This window comes from Entelurus aequoreus, linkage group LG19 (genome assembly GCF_033978785.1).
Source record: "Entelurus aequoreus isolate RoL-2023_Sb linkage group LG19, RoL_Eaeq_v1.1, whole genome shotgun sequence".
NCBI lineage: Eukaryota > Metazoa > Chordata > Actinopteri > Syngnathiformes > Syngnathidae > Entelurus > Entelurus aequoreus.
Genome location: NC_084749.1, coordinates 50,164,328 through 50,183,133, shown reverse-complemented (window position 1 = coordinate 50,183,133; position 18,806 = coordinate 50,164,328). Strand labels below are relative to the sequence as shown.

Below are 18,806 nucleotides of genomic sequence, written 5' to 3'. Positions count from 1 at the left end.
AACCATTCCTTGACCACTTTTGAGGTGTGTTTGGGGTCATTGTCCTGTTGGAACACCCAACTGCGCCCAACCTCCGGGCTGATGATTTTAGCTTGTCCTGAACAATTTGGAGCTAATCCTCCTTTTTCATTGTCCCATTTAAAGCAGCAGTTCCATTGTGGGAATTTTTCCAGTTCATTAAACAACTTTGTTTTTTTGTCCTGATTAAGAGGAATTATTTGACGGTTGAAAAGTAGTCGCCAGAAAAAAGGGTGGAAATAGGGCTTTGTAAAACCTGGAATTCTGGAAAATCCTGGAATTTTTTTGAACTTGGAAAAATGATAGTTTGAATGTCCAGGATGGTGGAATGTGTTGAAGGTGGAATGGTTGGATTGGGTTGAAAAATGTGGCAATTGTGCAACTTGGAAAAATGTCCCATTCATTTTGAATGGGGGAAAAATGTCCCTGAAAACTGGGAATTCTTGGAAATCCGGGAATTTTTTTTGTAATTGTTGAAGGAGAGCACACCATTTTGAAAATGTTGAATATTTTGGCGTTGGAACGGTTTGAATCGGATGAAAAATTGTGAAACTTTGAAAAATGTCCCATGAAAATGTGGACATTTTGGGAAAAGTGGGATTTTTTTTTTTTTAGAAAATGTTAAGACTTGAGTTTGGAGCTAATCCTCCTTTTTCATTGTCCCATTTAAAGCAGCAGTTCCATTGGCAGCAAAACAGGCCCAGAGCATAATACCACCACCACCATGCTTGACGGCAGGAATGGTGTTCCTGGGATTACAGGCCTCACCTTTTCTCCTCCAAACATATTGCTGGGTATTGTGGCCAAACAGCTCCATTTTTGTTCCATCTGACCACAGAACTTTCCTCCAGAAGGTCTTATCTTTGTCCATGTGATGTCAGGTGAAACTAAAATATGAACATTGCTGTATGTATACTTTTCACCCTCACATTTTCAGTAGAGCCATAATAAATTCATCAAAGAAGCAAACTTCATGAATGTTTTTTGTGAGCAACAAGTCTGTGCTCCAATCACTACATCACAAACAAATAAGAATGATTGTAAAGTCAACACATGATGTTCTTTACACGTGTATGTACACTTTTGACCATGACTGTGTGGGTGTGGCCATGGCCTGAGGTGTGTGATTAGTCAAAGTTGCTTTAATTGGCGTAAGTCAGAGATGTCCAAAGTGTTGCGGCCCGCAGGTCATTTTTTTAACGGCCCCACGGCACATTCTAAAAATACGATAAAAAAAATTTAAAAAACATAAAATGTCGAATAAAAGAGTAAACAGGTGACAATAAAATGTTGCTATGTTGACTCTAATAACACTAAGCTGTCATGCAGGCTGTTTCTTTCTTTAAAACATAATAATGAATCAAAAACAATGTCATTATGAATTATTGACCTATTCAAGGCTCCAATTAGGTCACATTAAATATTCCACTTTGAGATATTTTTGGGGGAAAATGTTGCATATTTTGTGTTTGCCATATAAAAAAAAATATGTTTTTTTTTAAAGAAGGGCCTAAGATGAACAAACAAGGAACATAATAAACAACAATACAAGTTATAATTGACGGATAGATCTGAAGTTGATCTCGAGACTATTGTGTTAACAGTTTAAAAAAAAAAAAAAGATTTATTTTTTAACACTTTACTGAGCAGGACCCTTTTGGATCCAGAATAATTTTAGTGGGACTTTTTTTTTTTGAAGTGTCATTGCTCAAAAAATAATAATACATTAAAATCAATGTTGTTATAAGTTATGTTATGAGCTCCAATTATTATGTAATCTGAAATGTTCCACTTTAAAATTTTATTGGGGGAAAATAGTTCATATTTTGTGTTTTTTCCATAAAAAACTGGGTTTTCTTGGACAAAAAGGGCATACAACTTCAATCTAAAAAACAAAAACGTTATATTGACAGATATACCTAATGTTGATCTAGATATTTAAACTTTGAATAATAATAATAATAATAATACTAAATAATTACTTTTTTTTTTAACCCAAACCCTTTGGAGTCCCCGGTATCAGGAGGCCTAAATGTATATTTTTTATACATATATTGTATTGGTTTTTAAAATAAAAAATATCAAAATGGCCCCCGCTTGCTTTGATTTTTCCATGTGCGGCCCTCAGTGGAAAAAGTTTGGACACCCCTGGCGTGAGTGAAGTTGCAACATGGCAACAATGACAGCCAGGTCGTCTGTGCGCTGCCCTGAAGATGGTGAGTGCTACTTCAAATATTACCAAGCAGGCCGCCAGAAAAAAGACTCTCTCTCTCTCTCAGGGTCATCTGCTGCTCATCTGGGCTCTAATTGAATGAAGCGGCCCTCGGGGGGGCCCCTGGCTAAACTGAGCACTAATCTGTGGGCCGTTTTTTTCCTATTAACGGCCCTTTGGCCCCGCCCACTCTCCCCTGTGCTGGTCCACTCCCCGGATGTTCCTGCAGGGACCGCGCTGACAGGAAATGATTTTTCTGGCCTTTATTAAATCCTTTTTTTGTGACGAGACGATGGCTCCGAGCCTCCTTCTGACGAGTGTTTCCTGGGAAATTAAAACCTCCAACACCGTCTTGACCGCGTGAAGGTGTTTCCCGACGTGTCCCGGGAATTTCAGGTGACATTTCAGGGGGTTTTTAAACCCAGTTAGTCGTGACAATTGATGCTAAATGTCACTCAAATAACTTACTGTAGATTCGGGACTATTTTTTCCCTACGCTTTGAACCTGCGGCTTATAAAACGCTGCGGCTAATTCATGCATTTTTCTTCGCTAACAACCATGAAGCTAATAGTTTCCATTAAACACAAGCGAACACACCTAAATGCTGCATTTTTGTTTGTGCTACGGCGCAATCTTTTGGACGGGTTCGCTCACTGCAGGCGCAGCCAGGTGAGTGCCTACAAGGGTTTTCTGCCGTTTAGAGCTTTGAACCGGAAGTAGAAGTGCCGTTCTGTCTTCTAGCCGTCCATGGCGTTTCTACTCGTAGGGATTCTTCATTAAAGTTTTACAATATAACTAAAACTTTTCTTACTTACTAAAGCATCCCATGTGTGATGTCTGTAGGAGTGTTTTCATGCATATTTCTGCCTGCTATTGTAATGTAATCAAGCTGGCGTTGTTAGCATTAGCTAATATGCTAACATATTTACGAGTGTCTGTGTTAGTATTATTAACTTACATTCTTTTTGTGTTGTTTCAGTTTCACAAATTCTTCAGTAAATTCACCAAATCACTTCTGTTTTGTGTTACAGTGCCCTTCTTTTTAGTCCTTTCAACCGGAAGTAGAAGTGCCGTTCCGTCTTCTAGCCGTCCATGGCGTTTCTACTCGTATGGATTCTTCATTCAAGTTTTACAATATAACTAAAACAATTCTTACTTACTAAAACGTCCCATGTGTGATGTCTGTAGGAGTGTTTTCATGCTTATTTGTACCTGCTATTGTAATGTAATCAAGCTGGCGTCGTTAGCATTAGCTAATATGTTAACATGTTTACGAGTGTCTGTGTTAGTATTATTAACTTACAAAGGCATTCTTTTTCTGTTGTTTCAGTTACACAAATTCCTCAGTAAATTCACCAAATCACTTCTGTTTTGTAATACAGTGCCCTTCTTTTTAGTCCTTTCAACCGGAAGTAGAAGTGCCGTTCCGTCTTCTAACCGTCCATGGCGTTTCTACTCGTATGGATTCTTCATTCATCACTCCAAGCGACGTTTGTAAGTTTTACAATATAACTAAAACTATTCTTAATTACTAAAGCGTCCCATGTGTGATGTCTGTAGGAGTGTTTTCATGCATATTCGTACGTGCTGTCGTAATGTAATCAAGCTAACATCGTTAGCATTAGCTAATATGCTAACAAATCACTCCAAGCAATGTTTGTAAGTTTTACAATATAACTAAAACAATTCCTACTTACTAAAGTGTTCCATGTGTGATGTCTGTAGGAGTGTTTTCATGCATATTTGTACCTGCTATCATAATGTAATCAAGCTAGCGTTGTTAGCTTTAGCTAATATGCTAACAAATCACTCCAAACAATGTTTGTAAGTTTTACAATATAACTAAAACTTTTTTTACTTACTAAAGCGTCCCATGTGTGATGTCTGTAGGAGTGTTTTCATACAAATTCGTACGTGCTGTCGTAATGTAATCAAGCTAGCATCGTTAGCATTAGCTAATATGCTAACAAATCACTCCAAGCAACGTTTGTAAGTTTTACAATATAACTAAAACTATTCTTACTTACTAAAGTGTCCCATGTGTGATGTCTGTAGGAGTGTTTTCATGCATATTTGTACATGCTGTCGTAATGTAATCAAGCTAGCGTCGTTATCATTAGCTAATACGCTAACACGTTTGCGAGTGTGTGTGTGAGTATTATTATTTTACAATGACATTCTTTTTGTATTGTTTCACTTCCACAAATTCCTCAGTAAATTCAGCAAAACGTCAGCGTGGAGTTATTGAGTCTGTTTAGCTGATTGGAGAGCTAGCTTGCGCAGCTAGTGGCTCCAGGACGACGACCTCTGTTTTGTTTGATCAGCCGTTTTACTGCCTTGTTTGGAAACAATTAAATAAATATTTTTGGGTAAATAAGTAATTTCCCAACGTATATATCTGCAACTTATAGTCCGGCGCGTCTTATATATGGAAACATTTGTTCCTAACATTTAGCGGGTGCGGCTTATACACCACCGTGCGCTCTATAGTGGTGAAAGTAGGGTATATTCACTGTTTCTCAATAAAAATGACAACTTGTGTGTGCAAACTGAGAGCGACTACCAGATCAGACATCCTAAATCCTGTCCTGTTCCAACGTACGCAGCGCCGAAGAAAGCCAAGAAGCTCCTCAGACTTCCCAGGGATGCTGTCAGGTCCTCACCTGGTGTCGTCCCATTCGGGGCTGAGGCCGGTCAAAGAGCCGCGGGACTCGGAGACGAACTTGTAGACCACCAGTAAACAGTCGCGGCACAGCTGCACCAGCCTGCGGCAGCAGTGACGCTCCTCGGGCGAGATCACCTCGCTGCTCTTGCTGAAGATGCTCTCCCAGGACCACCTGGACAAGGACCAGCATCCCCGCATGTTACACATGATTATCATGAGCTCATCACTCACACAATGACAATCACCATTCATTACGTCCTTTAAAGCAGGGCTGTCAAACGTACGGCCCGCAAACTGGTATTATCCGGCCCGCGGGATGAGTTTGCCAAGTTTAAAAATGAGCCCAAACTGCGGTTCTAAATGTGTCCACTATGTGTCGCAATAGCAATTTTTTGTATCTTTGTAGATGATGCTACATATGTAAAAAAACACATGTATTTATTATTTCATAAATTATGAATGTATGAAATTATTTCATAAATAATCCACATTCTAAATGTGTCCACTAGATGTCGCAATAGCAATTATACATATGTAAAAAAATAAAATAAACCACATGTATGTATTATTTCATAAATTAAATTATTTCATAAATTATTTCATAAATTATGAATTTATGAAATTATTTCACAAATTATTTCATATTTAAATAAACCACATTCTAAATGTGTCCACTAGATGTCGCAATAGCAATCATTTGTATCTTTGGAGATGATGCTACATATGTAAAGAAATAAAATAAACCACATGTATTTATTATTTCATAAATTAAATTATTTAATAAATTATTTCATAAATTATGAATTTATGAAATTATTTAATGAATTATGAATATATGAAATTATTTCACAAATTATGAATTTATGAAATTATTTAATGAATTATGAATATATGAAATTATTTCACAAATTATTTCATTTTTAAATAAACCACATTCTAAATGTGTCCACTAGATGTTGCAATAGCAATTATGTGTATCTTTGGAGATGATGCTACATATGTAAAAAATAAAAATAAACCACATGTATTTATTATTTCATAAATTATTTAATAAATTATGAGTTCATCAAATTATTTCATAAATTATTTCATATTTAAATAAACCACATTCTAAATGTGTCCACTATATGTTGCAATAGCAATCATTTGTATCTTTGTAGATGATGCTACATATGCAAAAAAAATAAACCACATGTATTTATTATTTCATAAATTATGAATTTATGAAATTTCATAAATCCATAATTTATGAATTTATTAAATTTCATAAATTCATAATTTATGAAATTATTCCATAAATTATGAATTTATTAAATTTCACAAATGATTTCATACTTAAATAAACCACATTCTAAATGTGTCCACTAGATGTCACAATATCAATTCGTTGTATCTTTGTAGATTATGCTACATATGTAAAAAAAAACAAAAAAAACACATGTATTAATTAATTCACAAATTATTTCATAAAATATTTCATATTTAAATAAACCACATTCTAAATGTGTCCACTAGATGTCGCAATAGAAATTCTTTGTATCTTTGTAGATGATGCTACATTTGTAAAAAAATAAACCACATGTATTTATTATTTCATAAATGATTTAATAAATTATGAATTTATGAAATTATTTCATATTTAAATAAACCACATTCTAAATGTGTCCACTAGATGTCGCAATATATTGTTTTTTGTATCAATGTAGATGATGCTACATATGTAAAAAAAAAATGACCACATGATGTTAGTGCACCAGTCGAGGAAAATGATCAAACTACATAAATACCATCCTGTCATTTGATTTTGATATACTTTTTTTATCTTGATAGATTGAAAATTGACACAGATGAGATGACTGATGAACATTATCACATCATTTATTCAGAAAGTATAAATAAGCACAAATAAAGGTAGAATACTATAAACCGCAACATGTAAGTGTAAAAAACAACAACAACATTATGATTTGTACATTTTCAGAATGTGCTTGTTCTATTTTTAAACAAAGAAAACAAGCTGAAGTTATCTTTATTTTGAAGTTATCGTGTTATGATTTGACCAGTCCGGCCCAATTGGGAGTAGATTTTCAACAGGATTCTGGCCGTGTATTATTTGATTTATAAAACCTTCACAAAAGGGTTATAAAACATTGCTGACATGACATGTACCAAAGTCAGTAAGCATGCAGATGGCCTATAAGGCCTAAAATATTTATAAATTGATTGTTTTTAAAGTTATTCATTAATTTGGAATGGAAATGAATCAACTAAGTGTTTATAAGTTCACCTTTATTGTTAGTTTTGAAGCAAAAATATTAAAAAAATGTTTTGTCTCCACACTGTTTCTGCTTGTAAGTGTGCAGTCATGTCCATGGAAAAATGGAGAATCTCAATCGGATGTGATTGGATTGTATTTGTAGGAAACAACTGCAAAGTGAAATATCTGCCTTGACGTATGATTCCAAAGCAAGTTCTCCATCAATTTGCCCAAAGAAGAATGAAATCCGAGTGGACTTAACCCTCTTTAAACCTCAGACCTGAACCCTCTTTAAACCTCAGACCTTAACCCTCTTTAAACCTCAGACCTTAACCCTCTTTAAACCTCAGACCTTAACCCTCTTTAAACCTCAGACCTGAACCCTCTTTAAACCTCAGACCTTAACCCTCTTTAAACCTCAGACCTGAACACTCTTTAAACCTCAGACCTGAACCCTCTTTAAACCTCAGACCTTAACCCTCTTTAAACCTCAGACCTGAACCCTCTTTAAACCTCAGACCTGAACCCTCTTTAAACCTCAGACCTTAACCCTCTTTAAACCTCAGACCTTAACCCTCTTTAAACCTCAGACCTGAACCCTCTTTAAACCTCAGACCTTAACCCTCTTTAAACCTCAGACCTGAACCCTCTTTAAACCTCAGACCTTAACCCTCTTTAAACCTCAGACCTTAACCCTCTTTAAACCTCAGACCTTAACCCTCTTTAAACCTCAGACCTGAACCCTCTATAAACCTCAGACCTGAACCCTCTGTAAACCTCAGACACACCCCCGACCGGGCGAGCGCTTCAACAACCCAGCTAAAACCCCGGGTGGTGCGTTTGATGTTACCCTCTTGCACTCCTTGGGGGGGTGGGAGCTGCCTCCCCCTGAAAGGCTTCAAAACTGTTCCATCCCGGACCTGTTGAGTGCCCACAATGCATCTGGGCCGTTTGATGGTGGCTAAGTGGCTCAGATAAAGTATCAAACGCCAGGAAGTGCTGCACTGGGATTTAGAACAGGCTTCTTTCTCCTTCACTGTGGCCCCCCGGTGTGTCGTCCATGTCGGGGCCGTGACCCGCTGTTAGGGGGTACCGCGGGCGTACCGGATCAAGCGGGGCGTGCTGGGATCACACAGCAGCTACTGGTGCTAGCCAGGCTAAGCTAAGCTAATCCTCCTTGCTTCTTTTTCTTTTGACATTTTTTTTTCCGACATCTCGCTTCTGAAGTCTGCTTCAACTTCAGCCGCCGCTGAGGGCCCACATACCCCCGCAGCTGCTCGGCAGACAAGAGGGTTCACACTATTTGCAACTTGAAATGACAACAGTGTGAGAAATAGACCACTTAGCTGAAGCCCACCAGAGGGACCACAACCCCATACAAACTATACGGTCTTTATATTGTAATCATAAAAATAATAACATTTAAAAACTGTTATTTCTCATTACTGTTTTAACCATTGTAATGTGATTGGAAGGGACATAAATTAATAAACAAAATTGACTCATTTCTGTAAACAAATGTTTACTTTTTTAACTGTAGGCAGAAGGAACACTTTAGCATGGGTTCTATTTTGAATGTACTATGACAGGAAGTGTTCTTATCGTGGGCAATAGGAACACTTTAGCATGGGTTCTATTTTGAATGTACTATGACAGGTACTGTTCTTATTGTGGAGGAAAAACACTTCAACATGGGTTTTATTTTGAATGTACTATGACAGGAAGTGTTTTTATCGTGGGCAAAAGAACAATTTAGCATGGGTTCTATTTTGAATGTACTATGACAGGAAGTGTTCTTATTGTGGAGAAAAGGAACACTTCAGCATGGGTTCTATTTTGACTGTACTATGACAGGAAGTGTTCTTATCGTGGGCAAAAAGAATGCTTTAGCACGTGTTCTATTTTGAATGTGCTATGACAGGAAGTGTTCTTATCGTGGGCAAAAAGAATGCTTTAGCACGTGTTCTATTTTGAATGTACTATGACAGGAAGTGTTCTTATCGTGGGCAAAAAGAATGCTATAGCACGTGTTCTATTTTGAATGTACTATGACAGGAAGTGTTCTTATCGTGGGCAAAAAGAATGCTTTAGCACATGTTCTATTTTGAATGTACTATGACAGGAAGTGTTCTTATCGTGGACAAAAAGAATGCTTTAGCACGTGTTCTATTTTGAATGTACTATGACTGGAAGTGTTCTTATTGTGGGGAAAAAAACACTTCAACATGGGTTTTGTTTTGAATGTCCTATGACAGGAAGTGTTCTTATTGTGGGGAAAAAACACTTCAACATGGGTTCTATTTTGGATGTACTATGACTGAAAGTGTTCTTATTGTGGGCAAAAGGAACACTTTAGCACGGATTCTATTCTGAATGTACTATGACTGGAAGTGTTCTTATTGTGGGGAAAAAAACACTTCTGCATGGGTTCTATTTTGGATGTACTATGACAGGAAGGGTTCTTATCTTGGGATAAAGGAACACTTCAACATGAGTTAGCTGTTAAAATAACTCATTTCACAAAGTATATATCTGCGGCTGATATGGAAAAGTATTGTTGTCTTGTAAAATCTAGCGGGTGCAACTTATATACAATATTGGTGCGCTCTGTAGTCCACTCTGTAGTCTTATATATCGGTGCGCTCTGTAGTCCACTCTGTAGTCTTATATATCGGTGCGCTCTGTAGTCCACTCTGTAGTCTTAAATATTGGTGAGCTCTGTAGTCCACTTGTGGGCGGTATAGCTCTGTTGGTAGAGTGGCCGTGCCATCAACCTGAGGGTTGCAGGTTCGATCCCCGCTTCCGCCATCCTAGTCACTTCCGTTGTGTCCTTGGGCAAGACACTTTACACACCTGCTCCCAGTGCCACCCACACTGGTTTAAATGTAACTTAGATATTGGGTTTTCACTATGTAAAGCGCTTTGAGTCACTAGAGAAAAGCGCTATATAAATATAATTCACTTCACTCTGTAGTCTTATATATTGGTGCGCTCTGTAGTCCACTCTGTAGTCTTATATATTGGTGTGCTCTGTAGTCCACTCTGTAGTCTTATATATCGGTGTGCTCTGTAGTCCACTCTGTAGTCTTATATATCGGTGTGCTCTGTAGTCCACTCTGTAGTCTTATATATCGGTGCACTCTGTAGTCCACTCTGTAGTCTTATATATCGGTGCACTCTGTAGTCCACTCTGTAGTCTTATATATCGGTGCACTCTGTAGTCCACTCTGTAGTCTTATATATCGGTGCACTCTGTAGTCCACTCTGTAGTCTTACATATTGGTGTGCTCTGCAGTCCGGACAATGCGGTCTTGATCGGGGATCCTTCCTTTTTGCAGTAGCTATAATGTAATTGTCACCTGAGCTGAATAAATGTAGAATCTTCCAGACGGTCCTGGTCTCTGACTGTCGATTTGAAGAAGGCGGGTGGAGTCCAACCATCACAACAAGAAGGTACGATAAAAGGATGTTGAGGAAATACATTTGAGAAGTCTTCACAGTCTGCTAAACGAGCTGTCAATCACCTGAGAATCCCGGGTGACCTTCATTCGCACTTTGTCGCCGCAGAGTTTTGCGTCTGCTTCTTTCTGGGGAACTTTCAAGATTGCTTTTGTCACTCAGGTTGTTGCTTCCTCAAACAAGGTGCACTAAAATGCCGCTGCTGTCAATGAAAGTGGACGCTTGATGAATAACGGCCGTGATCTCCTGGGAACAAAGTGGGGACTTCATCTTCTCACTTCAGGATTATTTGGGATCCTTTGCCGATTCCTCAGTGGTGGTGACATGTGACTTCTCGTCCACGGCTCGGCGTTATGCCACAGTAAACACACCCTTTTCACTAGAGACTAGGGGAAAAAACTCAAACTGGCTCTCAAAGCGATGAAGCGTGTGAGGTGACGTCGACTTAAGCAGGACTTGAGTTGGTCGACATAAACGGCTTCCACTGTACGGTTGAAGATTTGGGGTAAAAACGGTCAGTTTTCTTTCGGGATAGGCAGCAAATTCTGGACTTTTATAAGTATTTACTGAAGTCTGACACCGGTTCACGTAAAACCAAATCATATAGTTCCATAATTTATAGTGGTGCCCAAAAAAAATCAAGTTCGAAATTAATCGCGATTCTTATTTGTAACGATCATTAATCAGGTTAATTTCTTATTTTTTTAAATCTGTCCTGTCCAGCCACTCAGACAAATCATATAGTAGATGTAGATGATCATATAGTAGATGTAGATGATCACATAGTAGATGTAGATGATCATATAGTAGATGTAGATGATCACATAGTAGATGTAGATGATCATATAGTAGATGTAGATGATCATATAGTAGATGTAGATGATCACATAGTAGATGTAGATGATCATATAGTAGATGTAGATGATCATATAGTTGATGTAGATGATCATATAGTAGATGTAGATGATCATATAGTTGATGTAGATGATCATATAGTTGATGTAGATGATCATATAGTAGATGTAGATGATCATATAGTTGACGTAGATGATCATATAGTAGATGTAGATGATCATATAGTTGATGTAGATGATCATATAGTTGATGTAGATGATCATATAGTTGATGTAGATGATCATATAGTTGATGTAGATGATCATATAGTAGATGTAGATGATCATATAGTTGATGTAGATGATCATATAGTAGATGTAGATGATCATATAGTAGATGTAGATGATCATATAGTAGATGTAGATGATCATGTAGTAGATGTAGATGATCATATAGTAGATGTAGATGATCATATAGTTGATGTAGATGATCATATAGTTGATGTAGATGATCATATAGTAGATGTAGATGATCATATAGTAGATGTAGATGATCATATAGTAGATGTCGATGATCATATAGTAGATGTAGATGATCATATAGTAGATGTAGATGATCATATAGTAGATGTAGATGATCATATAGTTGATGTAGATGATCATATAGTAGATGTAGATGATCATATAGTAGATGTAGATGATCATATAGTTGATGTAGATGATCATATAGTTGATGTAGATGATCATATAGTAGATGTAGATGATCATATAGTTGATGTAGATGATCATATAGTTGATGTAGATGATCATATAGTTGATGTAGATGATCATATAGTAGATGTAGATGATCATATAGTAGATGTAGATGATCATATAGTAGATGTAGATGATCATATAGTTGATGTAGATGATCACATAGTAGATGTAGATGATCACATAGTAGATGTAGATGATCATATAGTAGATGTAGATGATCATATAGTTGATGTAGATGATCATATAGTAGATGTAGATGATCATATAGTTGATGTAGATGATCATATAGTTGATGTAGATGATCATATAGTAGATGTAGATGATCATATAGTTGATGTAGATGATCATATAGTAGATGTAGATGATCATATAGTTGATGTAGATGATCATATAGTAGATGTAGATGATCATATAGTTGATGTAGATGATCATATAGTAGATGTAGATGATCATATAGTAGATGTAGATGATCATATAGTAGATGTAGATGATCATGTAGTAGATGTAGATGATCATATAGTAGATGTAGATGATCATATAGTTGATGTAGATGATCATATAGTTGATGTAGATGATCATATAGTAGATGTAGATGATCATATAGTAGATGTAGATGATCATATAGTAGATGTAGATGATCATATAGTAGATGTAGATGATCATATAGTTGATGTAGATGATCATATAGTAGATGTAGATGATCATATAGTAGATGTAGATGATCATATAGTAGATGTAGATGATCATATAGTTGATGTAGATGATCATATAGTAGATGTAGATGATCATATAGTAGATGTAGATGATCATATAGTTGATGTAGATGATCATATAGTTGATGTAGATGATCATATAGTAGATGTAGATGATCATATAGTAGATGTAGATGATCATATAGTAGATGTAGATGATCATATAGTAGATGTAGATGATCATGTAGTAGATGTAGATGATCATATAGTAGATGTAGATGATCATATAGTTGATGTAGATGATCATATAGTTGATGTAGATGATCATATAGTAGATGTAGATGATCATATAGTAGATGTAGATGATCATATAGTAGATGTAGATGATCATATAGTAGATGTAGATGATCATATAGTTGATGTAGATGATCATATAGTAGATGTAGATGATCATATAGTAGATGTAGATGATCATATAGTTGATGTAGATGATCATATAGTTGATGTAGATGATCATATAGTAGATGTAGATGATCATATAGTAGATGTAGATGATCATATAGTTGATGTAGATTATCATATAGTTGATGTAGATGATCATATAGTTGATGTAGATGATCATATAGTAGATGTAGATGATCATATAGTAGATGTAGATGATCATATAGTAGATGTAGATGATCATATAGTTGATGTAGATGATCATATAGTAGATGTAGATGATCACATAGTAGATGTAGATGATCACATAGTAGATGTAGATGATCACATAGTAGATGTAGATGATCACATAGTTGATGTAGATGATCATATAGTAGATGTAGATGATCATATAGTTGATGTAGATGATCATATAGTTGATGTAGATGATCATATAGTAGATGTAGATGATCATATAGTTGATGTAGATGATCATATAGTAGATGTAGATGATCATATAGTTGATGTAGATGATCATATAGTAGATGTAGATGATCATATAGTTGATGTAGATGATCATATAGTAGATGTAGATGATCATATAGTAGATGTAGATGATCATATAGTAGATGTAGATGATCATATAGTTGATGTAGATGATCATATAGTTGATGTAGATGATCATATAGTAGATGTAGATGATCATATAGTAGATGTAGATGATCATATAGTAGATGTAGATGATCATATAGTAGATGTAGATGATCATATAGTTGATGTAGATGATCATATAGTAGATGTAGATGATCATATAGTAGATGTAGATGATCATATAGTAGATGTAGATGATCATATAGTTGATGTAGATGATCATATAGTAGATGTAGATGATCATATAGTAGATGTAGATGATCATATAGTTGATGTAGATGATCATATAGTTGATGTAGATGATCATATAGTAGATGTAGATGATCATATAGTAGATGTAGATGATCATATAGTAGATGTAGATGATCATATAGTTGATGTAGATGATCATATAGTTGATGTAGATGATCATATAGTTGATGTAGATGATCATATAGTAGATGTAGATGATCATATAGTTGATGTAGATGATCATATAGTTGATGTAGATGATCATATAGTAGATGTAGATGATCATATAGTAGATGTAGATGATCATATAGTAGATGTAGATGATCATATAGTAGATGTAGATGATCATATAGTTGATGTAGATGATCATATAGTAGATGTAGATGATCATATAGTAGATGTAGATGATCATATAGTAGATGTAGATGATCATATAGTTGATGTAGATGATCATATAGTAGATGTAGATGATCATATAGTAGATGTAGATGATCATATAGTTGATGTAGATGATCATATAGTTGATGTAGATGATCATATAGTAGATGTAGATGATCATATAGTAGATGTAGATGATCATATAGTAGATGTAGATGATCATATAGTTGATGTAGATGATCATATAGTTGATGTAGATGATCATATAGTTGATGTAGATGATCATATAGTAGATGTAGATGATCATATAGTTGATGTAGATGATCATATAGTTGATGTAGATGATCATATAGTAGATGTAGATGATCATATAGTAGATGTAGATGATCATATAGTAGATGTAGATGATCATATAGTAGATGTAGATGATCATATAGTTGATGTAGATGATCATATAGTTGATGTAGATGATCATATAGATGTAGATGATCATATAGTAGATGTAGATGATCATATAGTTGATGTAGATGATCACATAGTAGATGTAGATGATCATATAGTAGATGTAGATGATCATATAGTAGATGTAGATGATCATATAGTTGATGTAGATGATCATATAGTTGATGTAGATGATCATATAGTTGATGTAGATGATCATATAGTAGATGTAGATGATCATATAGTTGATGTAGATGATCATATAGTAGATGTAGATGATCATATAGTAGATGTAGATGATCATATAGTAGATGTAGATGATCATATAATATAATATAAATATAATATAATATAATAATAATAATATAACTCCAAATAATGCTTTAACGTAAGTAAAGCCAGGCTAAAATCGATGCTAGCGTACATTGGATTTGCTATTGACGTGCTACTGATTAGCATTAGCAATTTTACACGGCGATTTCAACGCCTCCAAATGTGTTAATGAAACTACACCTGAGATGCACGTTACAATCAAACAGCTGCTGCGTAATAACTTAGAGCGTTAACAGGTTTTAGGGCGCGACAAAAACAAACTGTAGACTACTGCCAGCTGGACTCACAAGTCAATGTGAGTCCAGACTGTGAGAACTGCAGGTGAGAGTCCAGACTGTGACAACTACCCAGTGTTGGAGAAGCAGTTCCACAGTCCCTGAGTCTAGACTGTGACAACTACCCAGTGTTGGAGAAGCAGTTCCACAGTCCCTGAGTCCAGACTGTGAGACCTACCCAGTGTTGGAGAAGCAGTTCCACAGTCCCTGAGTCCAGACTGTGAGACTTACCCAGTGTTGGAGAAGCAGTTCCACAGTCCCTGAGTCTAGACTGTGACAACTACCCAGTGTTGGAGAAGCAGTTCCACAGTCCCTGAGTCCAGACTGTGAGACTTACCCAGTGTTGGAGAAGCAGTTCCACAGTCCCTGAGTCTAGACTGTGACAACTACCCAGTGTTGGAGAAGCAGTTCCACAGTCCCTGAGTCCAGACTGTGAGACTTACCCAGAGTTGGAGAAGCAGTTCCACAGTCCCTGGCCGTGACTCCACAGCAGCCTGCTGAAGATGCGGTTGAAGAGGCGATACAGGTGGAGGCTTTCCACATCTGGCTCCTTCCAGATGCGCTGCAGGGCCGAGCGCACGTTGGTCCTCACGATGTCCAGAACCTGACAGAAGAACCAACTCTTTCAGTTCATGGATGTGGAGACTTGTTGGTTCTCATACTGACTTAAAGTGGCAGACACTAAAACCACTACACTTGTACACTTACAGGAATGCACTGTAACAACATGAATGCACTGTAACAACATGAACGCACTGTAACAACATGAATGCACTGTAACAACATGAATGCACTGTAACAACATGAATGCACTGCAACAACATGAACGCACTGTAACAACATGAATGCACTGTAACAACATGAACGCACTGTAACAACATGAACGCACTGTAACAACATGAATGCACTGCAACAACATGAACGCACTGTAACAACATGAATGCACTGTAACAACATGAACGCACTGTAACAACATGAATGCACTGTAACAACATGAATGCACTGTAACAACATGAATGCACTGCAACAACATGAACGCACTGTAACAACATGAACGCACTGTAACAACATGAACGCACTGTAACAACATGAACGCACTGTAACAACATGAACACACTGCAACAACAGGAATGCACTGTAACAACATGAATGCACTGTAACAACATGAACGCACTGCAACAACATGAATGCACTGTAACAACATGAATGCACTGCAACAACATGAATGCACTGTAACAACATGAATGTACTGTAACAACATGAATGCACTGTAACAACATGAATGTACTATAACAACAACACTAGCCACTGGGCTACCAGTTTTACTGTAAAATCTACATGTTTTATTGTGTAACTCTGAGGAAATGCAGTCGCTTCAAGGAGTACAGATGTTGCACACACACACACACACACACACACACACACACACACACACACACACACACACACACACACACACACACACACACACACACACACACACACACACACACTCTCCATAAGGCGATATACAGCATGTTTAATGAGCCATCTCTGAGTGTGTGTGCGTGCGTGTGTGTGTGTGTGTGTGTGTGTGTGTGTGTGTGTGTGTGTGTGTGTGTGTGTGTGTGTGTGTGTGTGTGTGTGTGTGTGTGTGTGTGTGTGTACTGGACAACTTTTTTCAAATTGACTGTGTGTCCCTTTTAAAAGTGCTCCCCCTCTGGTCAACATATGAAATAACAAGTGTGTGTAAGAAACTGAAATGCAGCCATTTTTTGGCCAAAATTAATAAAAGGAAATAATTAAATATGTATATAGAGACATGCTGTAAAACCCTGAAGTAAATAATGAAGATTAAAAATTAATTACCAAAAAAAATAAACAAATTAATTAATTAATTAACTAAAGTTATTTAGTTCAGTTATTCAGTCTTTTTCTCACAATGTGTCAATTTTGTTCTTATGAAATTGGGAACAATTTCTCATATTCTTTCTGTTTCTGTAATATTGCAAAATGTTCTCGTAAAATTATAACTTTTTTTTAATGTAAAATTATACCTTTTTTAATGTAAAATTATAACTTTTTTAATGTAAAATTATAACTTTTTTTAATGTAAAATTATAACTTTTTAATGCAAAATGGCGACATTTGTCATATAAAACTTTGACGTTTATCACAATATTGCCAATTGTTTTGTTGTTCTTGTAAAATAGTGACATTTTTGAGTAAAATTATGACTTTTCGTCATAATTAAAATTCTGATTATTATTATAATATTGCCAAAATGTTACCAAGTTTTCTTATAAAATTACGACTCTTTTCATAAAATTGACAAAATGTTAAGCTTTTCTTGTAAAATTGCGACTGTTATTGAGTAAAATACCAACTTTTATCATAATATTGCACAAATGTTCACTTTTTCTTGTCAAATGTTGACTCGTGTTGAGTAAAATGAGGACTTTTATTATAATACTGCCAACATTCTAAGTTGTTCTTGTGAAATTGTGACCTTTTTCTTGTGAAATTCTAACTATTTTTTTTATATTTGCATAGTATGTATATATTATTAATGTTGTAAATACACTTCTTTATATATCTAGAAAGTCTGGTCCTAAAGAGGGAGGCATTTTTCTCAGGTCTCAGGAAGTGTGTGTGTGTGTGTGTGTGTGTGTGTGTGTGTGTGTGTGTGTGTGTGTGTGTGTGTGTGTGTGTGTGTGTGTGTGTGTGTGTGTGTGTGCGCGCGTGTGTGTGCGTGTGTGTGTGTGTGTGTGTACTGGACAACTTTTTTCAAATTGACTGTGTGTCGCTTTTAAAAGTGCTCCCCCTCTGGTCAACATATGAAATAACAAGTCTGTGTAAGAAACTGAAATGCAGCCATTTTTTGCCAAAATTAATAAAGTACAATTATTAAATATGTATAAAGAGACATGCTGTAAAACCCTGAAGTAAATAATGAAGATTAAAAATTAATTACCAAAAAAAATAAACAAATTAATTAATTAATTAACTAAAGTTATTTAGTTCAGTTATTCAGTCTTTTTCTCACAATGTGTCAACTTTGTTCTTATGAAATTGGGAACATTTTCTCATATTCTTTCTGTTTCTGTAATATTGCAAAAATGTTCTCGTAAAATTATAACTTTTTTTTAATGTAAAATTATACCTTTTTTAATATAATATTATAACTTTTTTAATGTAAAATTAT

At 35.8% G+C, this 18,806-nt stretch overlaps 1 protein-coding gene across 2 annotated transcripts in view; it reads right to left on the bottom strand.

Moving 5' to 3' along the window:
- ttll7 (tubulin tyrosine ligase-like family, member 7) overlaps positions 1-18,806 on the bottom strand; it is a 181,146-nt gene that overhangs the window by 14,807 nt on the left and 147,533 nt on the right. The window contains exons 19-20 of one of the 2 annotated variants that reach the window (XM_062028630.1): positions 16,066-16,226; positions 4,895-5,068 (exon numbers count right to left, since the gene is read on the bottom strand). In XM_062028630.1, coding sequence (XP_061884614.1) covers positions 4,895-5,068; positions 16,066-16,226 — 335 coding nt within the window. Of the gene's footprint in view, positions 1-4,890; positions 5,069-16,065; positions 16,227-18,806 lie in introns of those variants that run through there. The other variant, XM_062028631.1, reaches the window with a different exon arrangement.